The sequence below is a fragment of the Triticum aestivum genome, chromosome 2B, assembly GCF_018294505.1.
Source record: "Triticum aestivum cultivar Chinese Spring chromosome 2B, IWGSC CS RefSeq v2.1, whole genome shotgun sequence".
NCBI lineage: Eukaryota > Viridiplantae > Streptophyta > Magnoliopsida > Poales > Poaceae > Triticum > Triticum aestivum.
In genome coordinates, this window is record NC_057798.1 from 169400637 (window position 1) to 169415146 (window position 14510).

The 14510-nt window shown below is 48.2% G+C and overlaps 1 protein-coding gene across 1 annotated transcript; it reads left to right on the top strand.

Annotated features, from left to right (window-relative positions):
• The first annotated feature begins 169 nt into the window (after positions 1 to 169).
• LOC123044137 (50S ribosomal protein L7/L12) lies at positions 170 to 14470 on the top strand. Its single transcript, XM_044466783.1, has 2 exons — positions 170 to 722; positions 14166 to 14470. Exon 1 carries the CDS (start codon positions 220 to 222, stop codon positions 706 to 708), a length of 489 nt encoding a protein of 162 aa, XP_044322718.1. The 5' UTR covers positions 170 to 219; the 3' UTR covers positions 709 to 722; positions 14166 to 14470.
• The last annotated feature ends 40 nt before the right edge of the window (positions 14471 to 14510 follow it).

The following is a 14510-nucleotide window of genomic DNA, read 5'->3' on the forward strand; positions in this document are numbered from 1 at the left end:
CAGTTGCTATCCGGGAAGAGCAGCGGCCAGCTGGTGGTCGATGGTCGCTGACAGGTGGGGCTGCGAATGGGTGAAAACGCCTCTCATATCCTTTAAAAAAATACGCTTTCCCTGTGAGTGGGCGAACTATTGGTTTCCGTTTTCCTGATCTATCTATAATGCTCTCGTGGAAGAGGCAAAACCCTACCGCCCACCCCGCGATTCCCGAATTTTACGAAAATGCCACTCTTCTCCTCCAAATTCGCACCGCTGATCCACCGCCTCCGCCGCCTCTCCACGGCGGCGGCGACCGCCGGCGGCGAGGACCCGAAGCTGTCGCGCATAGCGGACGAGCTCCTGGCGCTCTCCTCGGCCGAGCTGGATGACTACTCGGCCCTCATGCGCCTCAAGCTACGCCTCTCGCTCACCTCCAACCCAGCTGCCGGATTAGGTCCTGGCGCGGCCGGGGACGCGGCCTCCGGGTCGGCGGGGGCCGAGGAGGCCGCGGCGGTGAAGACGGCGTTCGACGTCAAGATCGAGAAGTACGACGCGGCGGCCAAGATCAAGATCATCAAGGAGGTGCGCGCGATGACGGACCTGGGGCTCAAGGAGGCCAAGGAGCTGGTGGAGAAGGCGCCGGTCGTGGTGCGCGCGGGCCTGCCCAAGGAGGAGGCCGAGGCGCTCGCCGCCAAGCTCAAGGCCGCCGGAGCTGCCGTTGCGCTCGAGTGATCCAGAGCCGTAAGGTGTCCCCATTTTCGATTCCTACCGTTCCTAGAGGATGCAACTCTTATGTGTGTGTTAATTTGTTTTGAATTGGAGTTTGTTGGGATTGGAGCAATTAGGTAGGGGTATAAGAAGATGCAGGGTTTGCTTGCATTGTTGTAGCTTATGACTAGCCTCGAAGCATAATCACTGATATATCTTCCTGGATCACGCAATAAGGTGTTTCTGTGTTGTGCTTTATCCTACTGGTATGGATTGAACATTTCAATAGCTACATTGACTATGTTGAGTAAATAGGCAATTTCTCGATTAAATTAATCCATGAGTAAATCACTAGCATGGCATTGACTAAGTTGATGACGAACTGACTCTGATCTAAACATGCACGTACTAAGCAAACAGTAGACAAATCTACACATACTGCTAGTACTGCTAATATGAAAATAATCAGGAGCGGGATAAACAAGTTATACCCTCCAGTAGGCCACGCAGAGGCCGCGGCTTTGGTGGCAGCAGCGGCGTCCTCAGCGACCTTCTTGTCGGCTTCAGCTTTCTCGGCGGCGGCACGGTCGGCGTCGGTGGACATGGTGATGACGAAGGCGACGCGGACGTGGAGGAAGTAGACGATCGGAAGCGAGCAGTCGCGTAATCACTGCCCAAAAACCTATTCGCCCCTCACCCCGTACAGGAACCAGAAGGGCGTGGTTTCGGAGACCTGCTCTCCCGTCGACCGTGTACGTGGCGGACGGGATGGAGTCACCGGCGGCAGCAGCAGCAAAGGAACGACGGTGGGCGTGCGCGTGAGCAGATGTGATCTGTTCGTGGCGGCTAGGGTTAGGAGACACCGCATACTTATAGGCGCAGCCGCGTGGAGAGACGTGGGCTCGACCCACGTCCGAGTCCGTGACAGCCCACGATCCGACGTCTCAGATCGTGGCCCAGCTGTCAGAAAACTCTCCGTTAGTGACTGGCAAAAATAAGCGCGTAGGTGTGAGCTCGGCTCGGCTCAATCCCGCAACCCGCGGCGCGTCGTGACGAGGCGTGGCGTGGCGAGGCGGGCGGCGGAGGAGGAGTGCGCGAGGGCCTCTTCTCTTCTCAAGCTCCAATAGCATGTAGAAGAGAAACCCTTATAAACCACTCCAACTCTCCTTCCACTTCCGGGGTGGGACTAAACTTCCCACCACACCTAGTGCCATATAACCCACATGGGCCCTTACAGATTTTTCAGAAATTGCAATATGGGCCTAGAGCCCATCTCAGATTTCAGCAATCCCCCACCAGATCTCGAGGGCCCATTGTGTCCTCTGTTCCAATTGCTGTTTCGATATACCAGTGTTTCAGTAAAGACCTGTTAAGGTTGAACTTCACCTAGAACAAGTGGCTACACTCCTTCACAACTGAACAATGGACTATGCCTTGAATTGTCAGTTTGGCGTAAAGAAGTTTCACTACATGTCTTACTAGTACTAGGCTGCCGAAGGCTGACCCCTCGGGTGGAGCATATAAGTCACACTCCTGGCCTATTCATGAGCTTACTAGAGATCACCCCAATCTCATAGACTGTGACCAGCAGTCGGGCTCATATAGGTGTGTTCCTCCAAAGATCGCTCTGTAGGATAGCATCTTGCTTTTATAAGCTTTGGAACACATTGAGACCGTAGTCATCCTACCATACAGTATCGAGAGTATTGCATCTCCAACGGAGTGGGTTAGTATAGTTACTCTCCTTAGTTCACCACTGGCTTGTTTTCCCAGGTCCTAGTTCACGGGATCTCCGATCACATAGGTTGGGTTACCACCATGGCAACTCATGTGGGTCTCATACCCATCTCCCTCGATGCATTATCTATCACAACACGTGATAGCCCTTTTGTAAAGGGATCTGCCAGATTCTTAGCCGTATGGACATAGTCCAACGCTATCACTCCGGAGTTTCTTAATTTTCTAACAGCTTTTAATCTCATTCTTATGTGTTTGGTGGACTTCATGTTGTCCTTTGAACTCTTCACCTTGGTGATGACAGTCTGATTGTCACAGTTCATAAGGATAGCCAGAACCGGTTTATCAACCAATGGCAAGTCCATCAAAAGATCTCGAAGCCATCTCGCTTCAACACCAGATGTGTCTAATGCCGTTAATTCTGCTTCCATTGTCGATCTCGTTAAGATCGTTTGCTTGCAAGACTTCCAGGAAACAGCGCCACCTCCAAGAGTAAACATATACCCAGTTGTGGCCTTCATCTCATCAGCATCAGAGATCCAATTCGCATCACTATACCCTTCAAGTACCGACGGGTATCCGGTATAGTGAAGTCCATAGTTCATAGTACCTTTCAGATAGCGCATAACTCTCTCAACAGCATGCCAATGTACATCACCCGGTTTGGAAACAAACCGGCTCAGTTTGCTCACAGCAAACGCGATGTCAGGCCTCGTTGCGCTCGCTAGGTACATCAGTGAACCAATGATTTGAGAGTATCTCAATTGACCTTTAGCCATGCCTTTGGACTTTCGAATCAATACGCTAGGATCATATGGTGTTTGAGATGGTGTGCAGTCCGAATATCCAAATATCCAAATATGGTGTTTGAGAGTATCTCAATTGATCTTTAGCCATGCCAACGCTTGAAGTATGTACCGGTAAACTTATCCGGTTTCAGTGCAGCGGCAAAACCACTTGCCGAGAAATTCCTACACATAATAGGTTTTTGGATTGTTGAGTAAATAGGCAATTTCTCGATTAAATTAATCCATGAGTAAATCACTAGCATGGCATTGACTAAGTTGATGACGTACTGACTCTGATCTAAACATGCACGTACTAAGCAAACAGTAGACAAATCTACACATACTGCTAGTACTGCTAATATGAAAATAATCAGGAGCGGGATAAACGAGTTATACCCTCCAGTAGGCCACGCAGAGGCCGCGGCTTTGGTGGCAGCAGCGGCGTCCTCAGCGACCTTCTTGTCGGCTTCAGCTTTCTCGGCGGCGGCACGGTCGGCGGCGGTGGACATGGTGATGACGAAGGCGACGCGGACGTGGAGGAAGTAGACGATCGGAAGCGAGCAGTCGCGTAATCGCTGCCCAAAAACCTATTCGCCCCTCACCCCGTACAGGAACCAGAAGGGCGTGGTTTCGGAGACCTGCTCTCCCGTCGACCGTGTACGTGGCGGACGGGATGGAGTCACCGGCGGCAGCAGCAGCAAAGGAACGACGGTGGGCGTGCGCGTGAGCAGATGTGATCTGTTCGTGGCGGCTAGGGTTAGGAGACACCGCATACTTATAGGCGCAGCCGCGTGGAGAGACGTGGGCTCGACCCACGTCCGAGTCCGTGACAGCCCACGATCCGACGTCTCAGATCGTGGCCCAGCTGTCAGAAAACTCTCCGTTAGTGACTGGCAAAAATAAGCGCGTAGGTGTGAGCTCGGCTCGGCTCAATCCCGCAACCCGCGGCGCGTCGTGACGAGGCGTGGCGTGGCGAGGCGGGCGGCGGAGGAGGAGTGCGCGAGGGCTCTTCTCTTCTCAAGCTCCAATAGCATGTAGAAGAGAAACCCTTATAAACCACTCCAACTCTCCTTCCACTTCCGGGGTGGGACTAAACTTCCCACCACACCTAGTGCCATATAACCCACATGGGCCCTTAGAGATTTTTCAGAAATTGCAATATGGGCCTAGAGCCCATCTCAGATTTCAGCAATCCCCCACCAGATCTCGAGGGCCCATTGTGTCCTCTGTTCCAATTGCTGTTTCAATATACCAGTGTTTCAGTAAAGACCTGTTAAGGTTGAACTTCACCTAGAACAAGTGGCTACACTCCTTCACAACTGAACAATGGACTATGCCTTGAATTGTCAGTTTGGCGTAAAGAAGTTTCACTACATGTCTTACTAGTACTAGGCTGCCGAAGGCTGACCCCTCGGGTGGAGCATATAAGTCACACTCCTGGCCTATTCATGAGCTTACTAGAGATCACCCCAATCTCATAGACTGTGACCAGCAGTCGGGCTCATATAGGTGTGTTCCTCCAAAGATCGCTCTGTAGGATAGCATCTTGCTTTTATAAGCTTTGGAACACATTGAGACCGTAGTCATCCTACCATACATTATCGAGAGTATTGCATCTCCAACAGAGTGGGTTAGTATAGTTACTCTCCTCAGTTCACCACTGGCTTGTTTTCCCAGGTCCTAGTTCACGGGATCTCCGATCATATAGGTTGGGTTACCACCATGGCAACTCATGTGGGTCTCATACCCATCTCCCTCGATGCATTATCTATCACAACACGTGATAGCCCTTTTGTAAAGGGATCTGCCAGATTCTTAGCCGTATGGACATAGTCCAACGCTATCACTCCGGAGTTTCTTAATTTTCTGACAGCTTTTAATCTCATTCTTATGTGTTTGGTGGACTTCATGTTGTCCTTTGAACTCTTCACCTTGGTGATGACAGTCTGATTGTCACAGTTCATAAGGATAGCCGGAACCGGTTTATCAACCAATGGCAAGTCCATCAAAAGATCTCGAAGCCATCTCGCTTCAACACCAGATGTGTCTAATGTCGTTAATTCTGCTTCCATTGTCGATCTCGTTAAGATTGTTTGCTTGCAAGACTTCCAGGAAACAGCGCCACCTCCAAGAGTAAACATATACCCAGTTGTGGCCTTCATCTCATCAGCATCAGAGATCCAATTCGCATCACTATACCCTTCAAGTACCGACGGGTATCCGGTATAGTGAAGTCCATAGTTCATAGTACCTTTCAGATAGCGCATAACTCTCTCAACAGCATGCCAATGTACATCACCCGGTTTGGAAACAAACCGGCTCAGTTTGCTCACAGCAAACGCGATGTCAGGCCTCGTTGCGCTCGCTAGGTACATCAGTGAACCAATGATTTGAGAGTATCTCAATTGATCTTTAGCCATGCCTTTGGACTTTCGAATCAGTACGCTAGGATCATATGGTGTTTGAGATGGTGTGCAGTCCGAATATCCAAAACGACTCAACACCTTCTCAACGTAATGGGATTGCAGAAGTGTGATCCCACCCTCATTATCTCTCAGTAGCTTGATGTTCAAGATAACATCAGCCACACCAAGGTCTTTCATCTCAAAGTTCTGAGATAGAAACGATTTGACCTCCTCAATGACTTTGAGGTTTGTTCCGAATATCAGTATGTCATCAACATACAAGCACAGTATAACTCCTTCGCCCCCACCATGGCGATAGTATACACATTTGTCAGCCTCATTAACAACGAAACCAACAGATGTCAGAGTTGTATTAAACTTATCATGCCATTGCTTAGGTGCTTGTTTCAGGCCATATAAAGATTTTATCAACCTACACACCTTTCTTTCCTGACCATCTATCACAAAGCCATCAGGCTGTTGCATGTAGATTTCCTCCTTTAGCTCTCCATTTAGAAAAGCCGTCTTAACATCCATCTGATGGACGAGAAGACCATGTGAGGCCGACAACGAGAGTAATACTCGAATGGTGGTCAGTCTAGCCACAGGTGAATAAGTATCAAAGAAATCTTCCTCTTCTTGCTGGTCATAGCCCTTGGCCACAAGCCTAGCCTTGTACTTTTCAATCGTACCATCGGGCCTAAGCTTCTTTTTGAACACCCACTTACATCCCAGTGGTTTGCAACCATAGGGACGGTCAGTGATCTCCCATGTCCCGTTAGCCATGATGGAATCCATCTCGCTACGGACCGCATCCTTCCAGTAGTCAGCTTCTGGAGAGGCATACGCTTCTGAAATAGAAGTGGGAGTATCATCCACGAGGTACACGAAGAAATCATCACCAAAGGTCTTTGCAGTCCTTTGTCTCTTGCCCCTACCAAGGGTTTCCTCGTCATCCTCCTCGGGATTTTCATCATGTGTTTGTTCATAATATTCCATAGGGATGGCAGGTTCAGGAGTCTCCTCAGATTCCTGTCTAGAAGTGCTTTGCATATCTCTCATAGGAAAAATATCCTCAAAGAATGTAGCATCCTTAGACTCCATAATTGTACCGATCTTCTGGTCAGGTACCTCCGATCACGCTAAGAACTGCTCCGAGAAACACAACGGTAGCCTCCTTGAACGCCTTCTCCTGTTCAGGAGCAATCGTTCCCATGGAGACACCGGTGACCCAGAACACGTTCATAGCCATGAGCCATAACGTGGTCTTAGTCTGCCAACGCTTGAAGTATGTACCGGTAAACTTATCCGGTTTCAGTGCAGCGGCAAAGCCACTTGCCGAGAAATTCCTACACATAATAGGTTTTTGGATTGTTGAGTAAATAGGCAATTTCTCGATTAAATTAATCCATGAGTAAATCACTAGCATGGCATTGACTAAGTTGATGACGTACTGACTCTGATCTAAACATGCACGTACTAAGCAAACAGTAGACAAATCTACACATACTGCTAGTACTGCTAATATGAAAATAATCAGGAGCGGGATAAACGAGTTATACCCTCCAGTAGGCCACGCAGAGGCCGCGGCTTTGGTGGCAGCAGCGGCGTCCTCGGCGACCTTCTTGTCGGCTTCAGCTTTCTCGGCGGCGGCACGGTCGGCGTCGGTGGACATGGTGATGATGAAGGCGACGCGAACGTAGAGGAAGTAGACGATCGGAAGCGAGCAGTCGCGTAATCGCTGCCCAAAAACCTATTCGCCCCTCACCCCGTACAGGAACCAGAAGGGCGTGGTTTCGGAGACCTGCTCTCCCGTCGACCGTGTACGTGGCGGACGGGATGGAGTCACCGGCGGCAGCAGCAGCAAAGGAACGACGGTGGGCGTGCGCGTGAGCAGATGTGATCTGTTCGTGGCGGCTAGGGTTAGGAGACACCGCATACTTATAGGCGCAGCCGCGTGGAGAGACGTGGGCTCGACCCACGTCCGAGTCCGTGACAGCCCACGATCCGACGTCTCAGATCGTGGCCCAGCTGTCAGAAAACTCTCCGTTAGTGACTGGCAAAAATAAGCGCGTAGGTGTGAGCTCGGCTCGGCTCAATCCCGCAACCCGCGGCGCATCGTGACGAGGCGGGCGGCGGAGGAGGAGTGCGCGAGGGCCTCTTCTCTTCTCAAGCTCCAATAGCATGTAGAAGAGAAACCCTTATAAACCACTCCAACTCTCCTTCCACTTCCGGGGTGGGACTAAACTTCCCACCACACCTAGTGCCATATAACCCACATGGGCCCTTAGAGATTTTTCAGAAATTGCAATATGGGCCTAGAGCCCATCTCAGATTTCAGCAATCCCCCACCAGATCTCGAGGGCCCATTGTGTCCTCTGTTCCAATTGCTGTTTCGATATACCAGTGTTTCAGTAAAGACCTGTTAAGGTTGAACTTCACCTAGAACAAGTGGCTACACTCCTTCACAACTGAACAATGGACTATGCCTTGAATTGTCAGTTTGGCGTAAAGAAGTTTCACTACATGTCTTACTAGTACTAGGCTGCCGAAGGCTGACCCCTCGGGTGGAGCATATAAGTCACACTCCTGGCCTATTCATGAGCTTACTAGAGATCACCCCAATCTCATAGACTGTGACCAGCAGTCGGGCTCATATAGGTGTGTTCCTCCAAAGATCGCTCTGTAGGATAGCATCTTGCTTTTATAAGCTTTGGAACACATTGAGACCGTAGTCATCCTACCATACAGTATCGAGAGTATTGCATCTCCAACGGAGTGGACTAGTATAGTTACTCTCCTCAGTTCACCACTGGCTTGTTTTCCCAGGTCCTAGTTCACGGGATCTCCGATCATATAGGTTGGGTTACCACCATGGCAACTCATGTGGGTCTCATACCCATCTCCCTCGATGCATTATCTATCACAACACGTGATAGCCCTTTTGTAAAGGGATCTGCCAGATTCTTAGCCGTATGGACATAGTCCAACGCTATCACTCCGGAGTTTCTTAATTTTCTGACAGCTTTTAATCTCATTCTTATGTGTTTGGTGGACTTCATGTTGTCCTTTGAACTCTTCACCTTGGTGATGACAGTCTGATTGTCACAGTTCATAAGGATAGCCGGAACCGGTTTATCAACCAATGGCAAGTCCATCAAAAGATCTCGAAGCCATCTCGCTTCAACACCAGATGTGTCTAATGCCGTTAATTCTGCTTCCATTGTCGATCTCGTTAAGATCGTTTGCTTGCAAGACTTCCAGGAAACAGCGCCACCTCCAAGAGTAAACATATACCCAGTTGTGGCCTTCATCTCATCAGCATCAGAGATCCAATTCGCATCACTATACCCTTCAAGTACCAACGGGTATCCGGTATAGTGAAGTCCATAGTTCATAGTACCTTTCAGATAGCGCATAACTCTTTCTACAGCATGCCAATGTACATCACCCGGTTTGGAAACAAACCGGCTCAGTTTGCTCACAGCAAACGCGATGTCAGGCCTCGTTGCGCTTGCTAGGTACATCAGTGAACCAATGATTTGAGAGTATCTCAATTGATCTTTAGCCATGCCTTTGGACTTTCGAATCAACACGCTAGGATCATATGGTGTTTGAGATGGTGTGCAGTCCGAATATCCAAAGCGACTCAACACCTTCTCAACATAATGGGATTGCAGAAGTGTGATCCCACCCTCATTATCTCTCAGTAGCTTGATATTCAAGATAACATCAGCCACACCAAGATCCTTCATCTCAAAGTTCTGAGATAGAAAGGACTTAACCTCCTCAATGACTTTGAGGTTGGTTCCGAATATCAGTATGTCATCAACATACAAGCACAGTATAACTCCTTCGCCCCCACCATGGCGATAGTATACACATTTATCAGCCTCATTAACAACGAAACCAACAGATGTCAGAGTTGTATTAAACTTATCATGCCATTGCTTAGGTGCTTGTTTCAGGCCATATAAAGATTTTATCAACCTACACACCTTTCTTTCCTGACCATCTATCACAAAGCCATCAGGCTGTTGCATGTAGATTTCCTCCTTTAGCTCTCCATTTAGAAAAGCCGTCTTAACATCCATCTGATGGACGAGAAGACCATGTGAGGCCGCCAACGAGAGTAATACTCGAATGGTGGTCAGTCTAGCCACAGGTGAATAAGTATCAAAGAAATCTTCCTCTTCTTGCTGGTCATAGCCCTTGGCCACAAGCCTAGCCTTGTACTTTTCAATCGTACCATCGGGCCTAAGCTTCTTTTTGAACACCCACTTACATCCCAGTGGTTTGTAACCATAGGGACGGTCAGTGATCTCCCATGTCCCGTTAGCCATGATGGAATCCATCTTGCTACGGACCGCATCCTTCCAGTAGTCAGCTTCTGGAGAGGCATACGCTTCTGAAATAGAAGTGGGAGTATCATCCACGAGGTACACGAAGAAATCATCACCAAAGGTCTTTGCAGTCCTTTGTCTCTTGCCCCTACCAAGGGTTTCCTCGTCATCCTCCTCGGGATTTTCATCATGTGTTTGTTCATAATATTCCATAGGGATGGCAGGTTCAGGAGTCTCCTCAGATTCCTGTCTAGAAGTGCTTTGCATATCTCTCATAGGAAAAATATCCTCAAAGAATGTAGCATCCTTAGACTCCATAATTGTACCGATCTTCTGGTCAGGTACCTCAGATTTCACTACTAGAAATCTATAGCCAACGCTGTTCTTAGCGTAGCCCAAATTAATGCAGTCCACGGTCTTATGTCCAAGCTTACGCTTTTTGGGGATCGGCATGTTGACTTTCGCCAAACAGCCCCAAGTGCGCAAGTACGAGAGTGTCGTCCTTCTCTTTGCCCATTTCTCATAGGGAGTGATCTCACTATCCTTTGTCGGAACTTTATTCAGGACATGACATGCCGTCAATATAGCCTCCCCCCACCATGCCTTGGATAAACCTGATGTATCTAACATGGCGTTAACCAAATCAGTTAGAGTACGGTTTTTCCGCTCGGCAACCCCGTTTGACTGGGGTGAATAGGGAGGCGTCCTCTCATGAATAATGCCGTGTTTCGCACAGAAGGAATCAAACTCACTCGAGAAGTACTCTCCACCACGATCTGACCGGACTCGTTTAATTTTCTTTTCAAGTTGATTTTCAACTTCTGCCTTATAGATTTTAAAGTAGTGTAGAGCCTCATCTTTAGTATTTAACAGATACACATAGCAATATCTAGTGGAATCATCTATCAATGTCATGAAATATCTCTTTCCACCTTTAGTCAACACACCATTCATCTCGCAAAGATCAAAATGTATGAGTTCTAATGGTGCCAGGTGTCTCTCCTCCGCGGCCTTATGAGGCTTGCGAGGTTGCTTAGCTTGCACACATGAAAGGCACTTAGAACCTTTGGCTAAAGTGAAACTCGGGATTAAATCCAACTTGGCTAGCCGCGTCATAACACCAAAACTAATGTGACAAAGACGTGAATGCCAAACTTCAGATTCATTAACATTCGAATGAATATGGTTCACGACTTTATTACAAAAATCTGCGAGGGAAAGGCGGAACATCCCTCCGCTCTCATAACCTTTTCCAACAAAGAGTCCATATTTTGTAACAACTAATTTATTAGACTCGAAAACCAACTTAAACCCTTCTCTACATAGAAGGGAGCCACTAACGAGGTTCTTCTTGATGGCGGGGACATGCTGCACGTTCTTCAGCTGCACAATCCTTCCCGAAGTAAACTTCAGATCGACCGTGCCAACACCATGAACAGAAGCACTCGCGCCATTCCCCATCAATACGGACCCGTGACCTGTGACCTGGTAAGAAGTGAACAATGAAATGTCAGCACACACATGAACACCTGCACCTGTGTCCACCCACCAATCGTTGGGTTGAAACACTGAAAAAACAGTAAATAAATTACCGTACCCAGATGCACCATTCTCATTGTTGCCCACAATCATGTTGACAGACTTGGAGTCCTGTCCTGACTTCTTGTACTTGTTTGGGCACTTGTTGGCCCAATGTTCAACCGAACCACAAGTAAAGCAGCCCTCGTCCTTCTTGTTCTTCTTGAAGGTCTTCTTACCCTTCTTCTTAAAGTCGGTATTGTGTTGGACACCGTTCTTTCCCTTGGGCTTGTGGGAGTTGAAGTTCTTCTGGTTCACCATGTTGGCAACAGAAGTCCCTTCGGCCCCTTTTCCGTGCGAGTCTTTTGCCCTCGAATTCTGCTCAACACTCAGATGGCCAATGACATCCTCCACAGAGAATTCACGCCTCTGATGTTTCAGAGTGGTGGCAAAGTTCCTCCAGGAATTAGGGATCTTAGCGATTATGCAGCCCGCGACAAACTTGCCCGGTAACTCGCACTTGAGAAGCTCAAGTTCCTTAACAATGCATATTATCTCATGAGCCTGCTCCAATACAGGACGGTTTTCAACCATCTTGTAATCGTGGAACTGCTCTATAATATACATCTCGCTCCCTGCATCGGCGGCCCCGAATTTAGATTCGAGCGCCTCCCACAAGTCCTTGGCGACATGCACATGTAAATATGCGTCGACCAGTTTATCTCCGATCACGCTAAGAACTGCTCCGAGAAACACAACGGTAGCCTCCTTGAACGCCTTCTCCTGTTCAGGAGCAATCGTTCCCGTGGAGACACCGGTGACCCAGAACACGTTCATAGCCGTGAGCCATAACGTGGTCTTAGTCTGCCAACGCTTGAAGTATGTACCGGTAAACTTATCCGGTTTCAGTGCAGCGGCAAAACCACTTGCCGAGAAATTCCTACACATAATAGGTTTTTGGATTGTTGAGTAAATAGGCAATTTCTCGATTAAATTAATCCATGAGTAAATCACTAGCATGGCATTGACTAAATTGATGACGTACTGACTCTGATCTAAACATGCACGTACTAAGCAGACAGTAGACAAATCTACACATACTGCTAGTACTGCTAATATGAAAATAATCAGGAGCGGGATAAATGAGTTATACCCTCCAGTAGGCCACGCAGAGGCCGCGGCTTTGGTGGCAGCAGCGGCGTCCTCGGCGACCTTCTTGTCGGCTTCAGCTTTCTCGGCGGCGGCACGGTCGGCGTCGGTGGACATGGTGATGATGAAGGCGACGCGGACGTAGAGGAAGTAGACGATCGGAAGCGAGCAGTCGCGTAATCGCTGCCCAAAAACCTATTCGCCCCTCACCCCGTACAGGAACCAGAAGGGCGTGGTTTCGGAGACCTGCTCTCCCGTCGACCGTGTACGTGGCGGACGGGATGGAGTCACCGGCGGCAGCAGCAGCAAAGGAACGACGGTGGGCGTGTGCGTGAGCAGATGTGATCTGTTCGTGGCGGCTAGGGTTAGGAGACACCGCATACTTATAGGCGCAGCCGCGTGGAGAGACGTGGGCTCGACCCACGTCCGAGTCCGTGACAGCCCACGATCCGACGTCTCAGATCGTGGCCCAGCTGTCAGAAAACTCTCCGTTAGTGACTGGCAAAAATAAGCGCGTAGGTGTGAGCTCGGCTCGGCTCAATCCCGCAACCCGCGGCGCGTCGTGACGAGGCGTGGCGTGGCGAGGCGGGCGGCGGAGGAGGAGTGCGCGAGGGCCTCTTCTCTTCTCAAGCTCCAATAGCATGTAGAAGAGAAACCCTTATAAACCACTCCAACTCTCCTTCCACTTCCGGGGTGGGACTAAACTTCCCACCACACCTAGTGCCATATAACCCACATGGGCCCTTAGAGATTTTTCAGAAATTGCAATATGGGCCTAGAGCCCATCTCAGATTTCAGCAGACTAGTGTGAAAGTATACAAAGATGCCATTCTTGTTGGCATTACTGTAGCTGATAGCTGGGATGCCATTCTTGTTGACATTACTGTAGCTAGTGGTTAGAATATGCTAGTTTCAGTTATTTGTTGATCTGGAATGATGCCAATATGAGATGGCATCCAGTCTATGTCAAAAGTACATGAAACATTATCATGAGCACATTGGTGAGGATGAAGCGTAGATTCGTCTGGATGGACAAGATGTGCTCAGTTGCTTGAAATTGATGTTTGTGAAGGTGAAGGTCATATACTTTGCATGATCAACTTTAGCATTTGTGAACAGTTTGAATAATCAGTCCAAAGACCCATGACTTATATGAGGGTTCTGCTGTGACACAATAAAGCAAGAGATTGTAATCATGAAGATATGTATAATTGATAAAGGTCTCGTTGACCACTTATTTTGATCATAAAATGTTTATCCCTTTATAGGTGTTGACGCGTTGTAGAGTATCGGCATGTAAGAAGTTGTTCAGAGTTGAATGATAAGTCGTTAGCCGTTGTCTGATAATGATTTTTTTTTTTTGCGGGAGTTGTCTGATAATGAATTAACCTGAAAGGGAAGAGATTTAGTAGTTAGAAATGGCTAACTGAAAATGTTTCCGTAGAATGTAGATATATGAAGTTTTCCTTTGTAAGAGTTTGGTTGTGTTTTTGTTCTGCTACAAGGCGAGTATTTGAAGCATCTGCATCATTTTGGTGCAGGATGATACACTATCAGCTGAAGCTGATATGTGGACCAGATTGGTTGTATTATCAGCCTATCGGGGAGCTTACAAAACAAAATAGTTGGTACCTTCAAGCATCCACTAGTTGAATCTTCAAAGCTGCTTTCTTAAAGTTGATCTCATAGAAACGAACATAAGTTTTGTATGTAGTTATGTAGGGAAATCAGATTTCTTGAATAAGTTGTATGAACAGCATGGAGAACCAAACCTTGTGGCATTTCTTGTAAACTCCCATAATGTGCTTTATAAAACCTCGAAACTAAGAATATTGGCTGAGATTAATCCTTCTGCTGTTCAAACTTTCTGTTAGTAGAATGGTTAT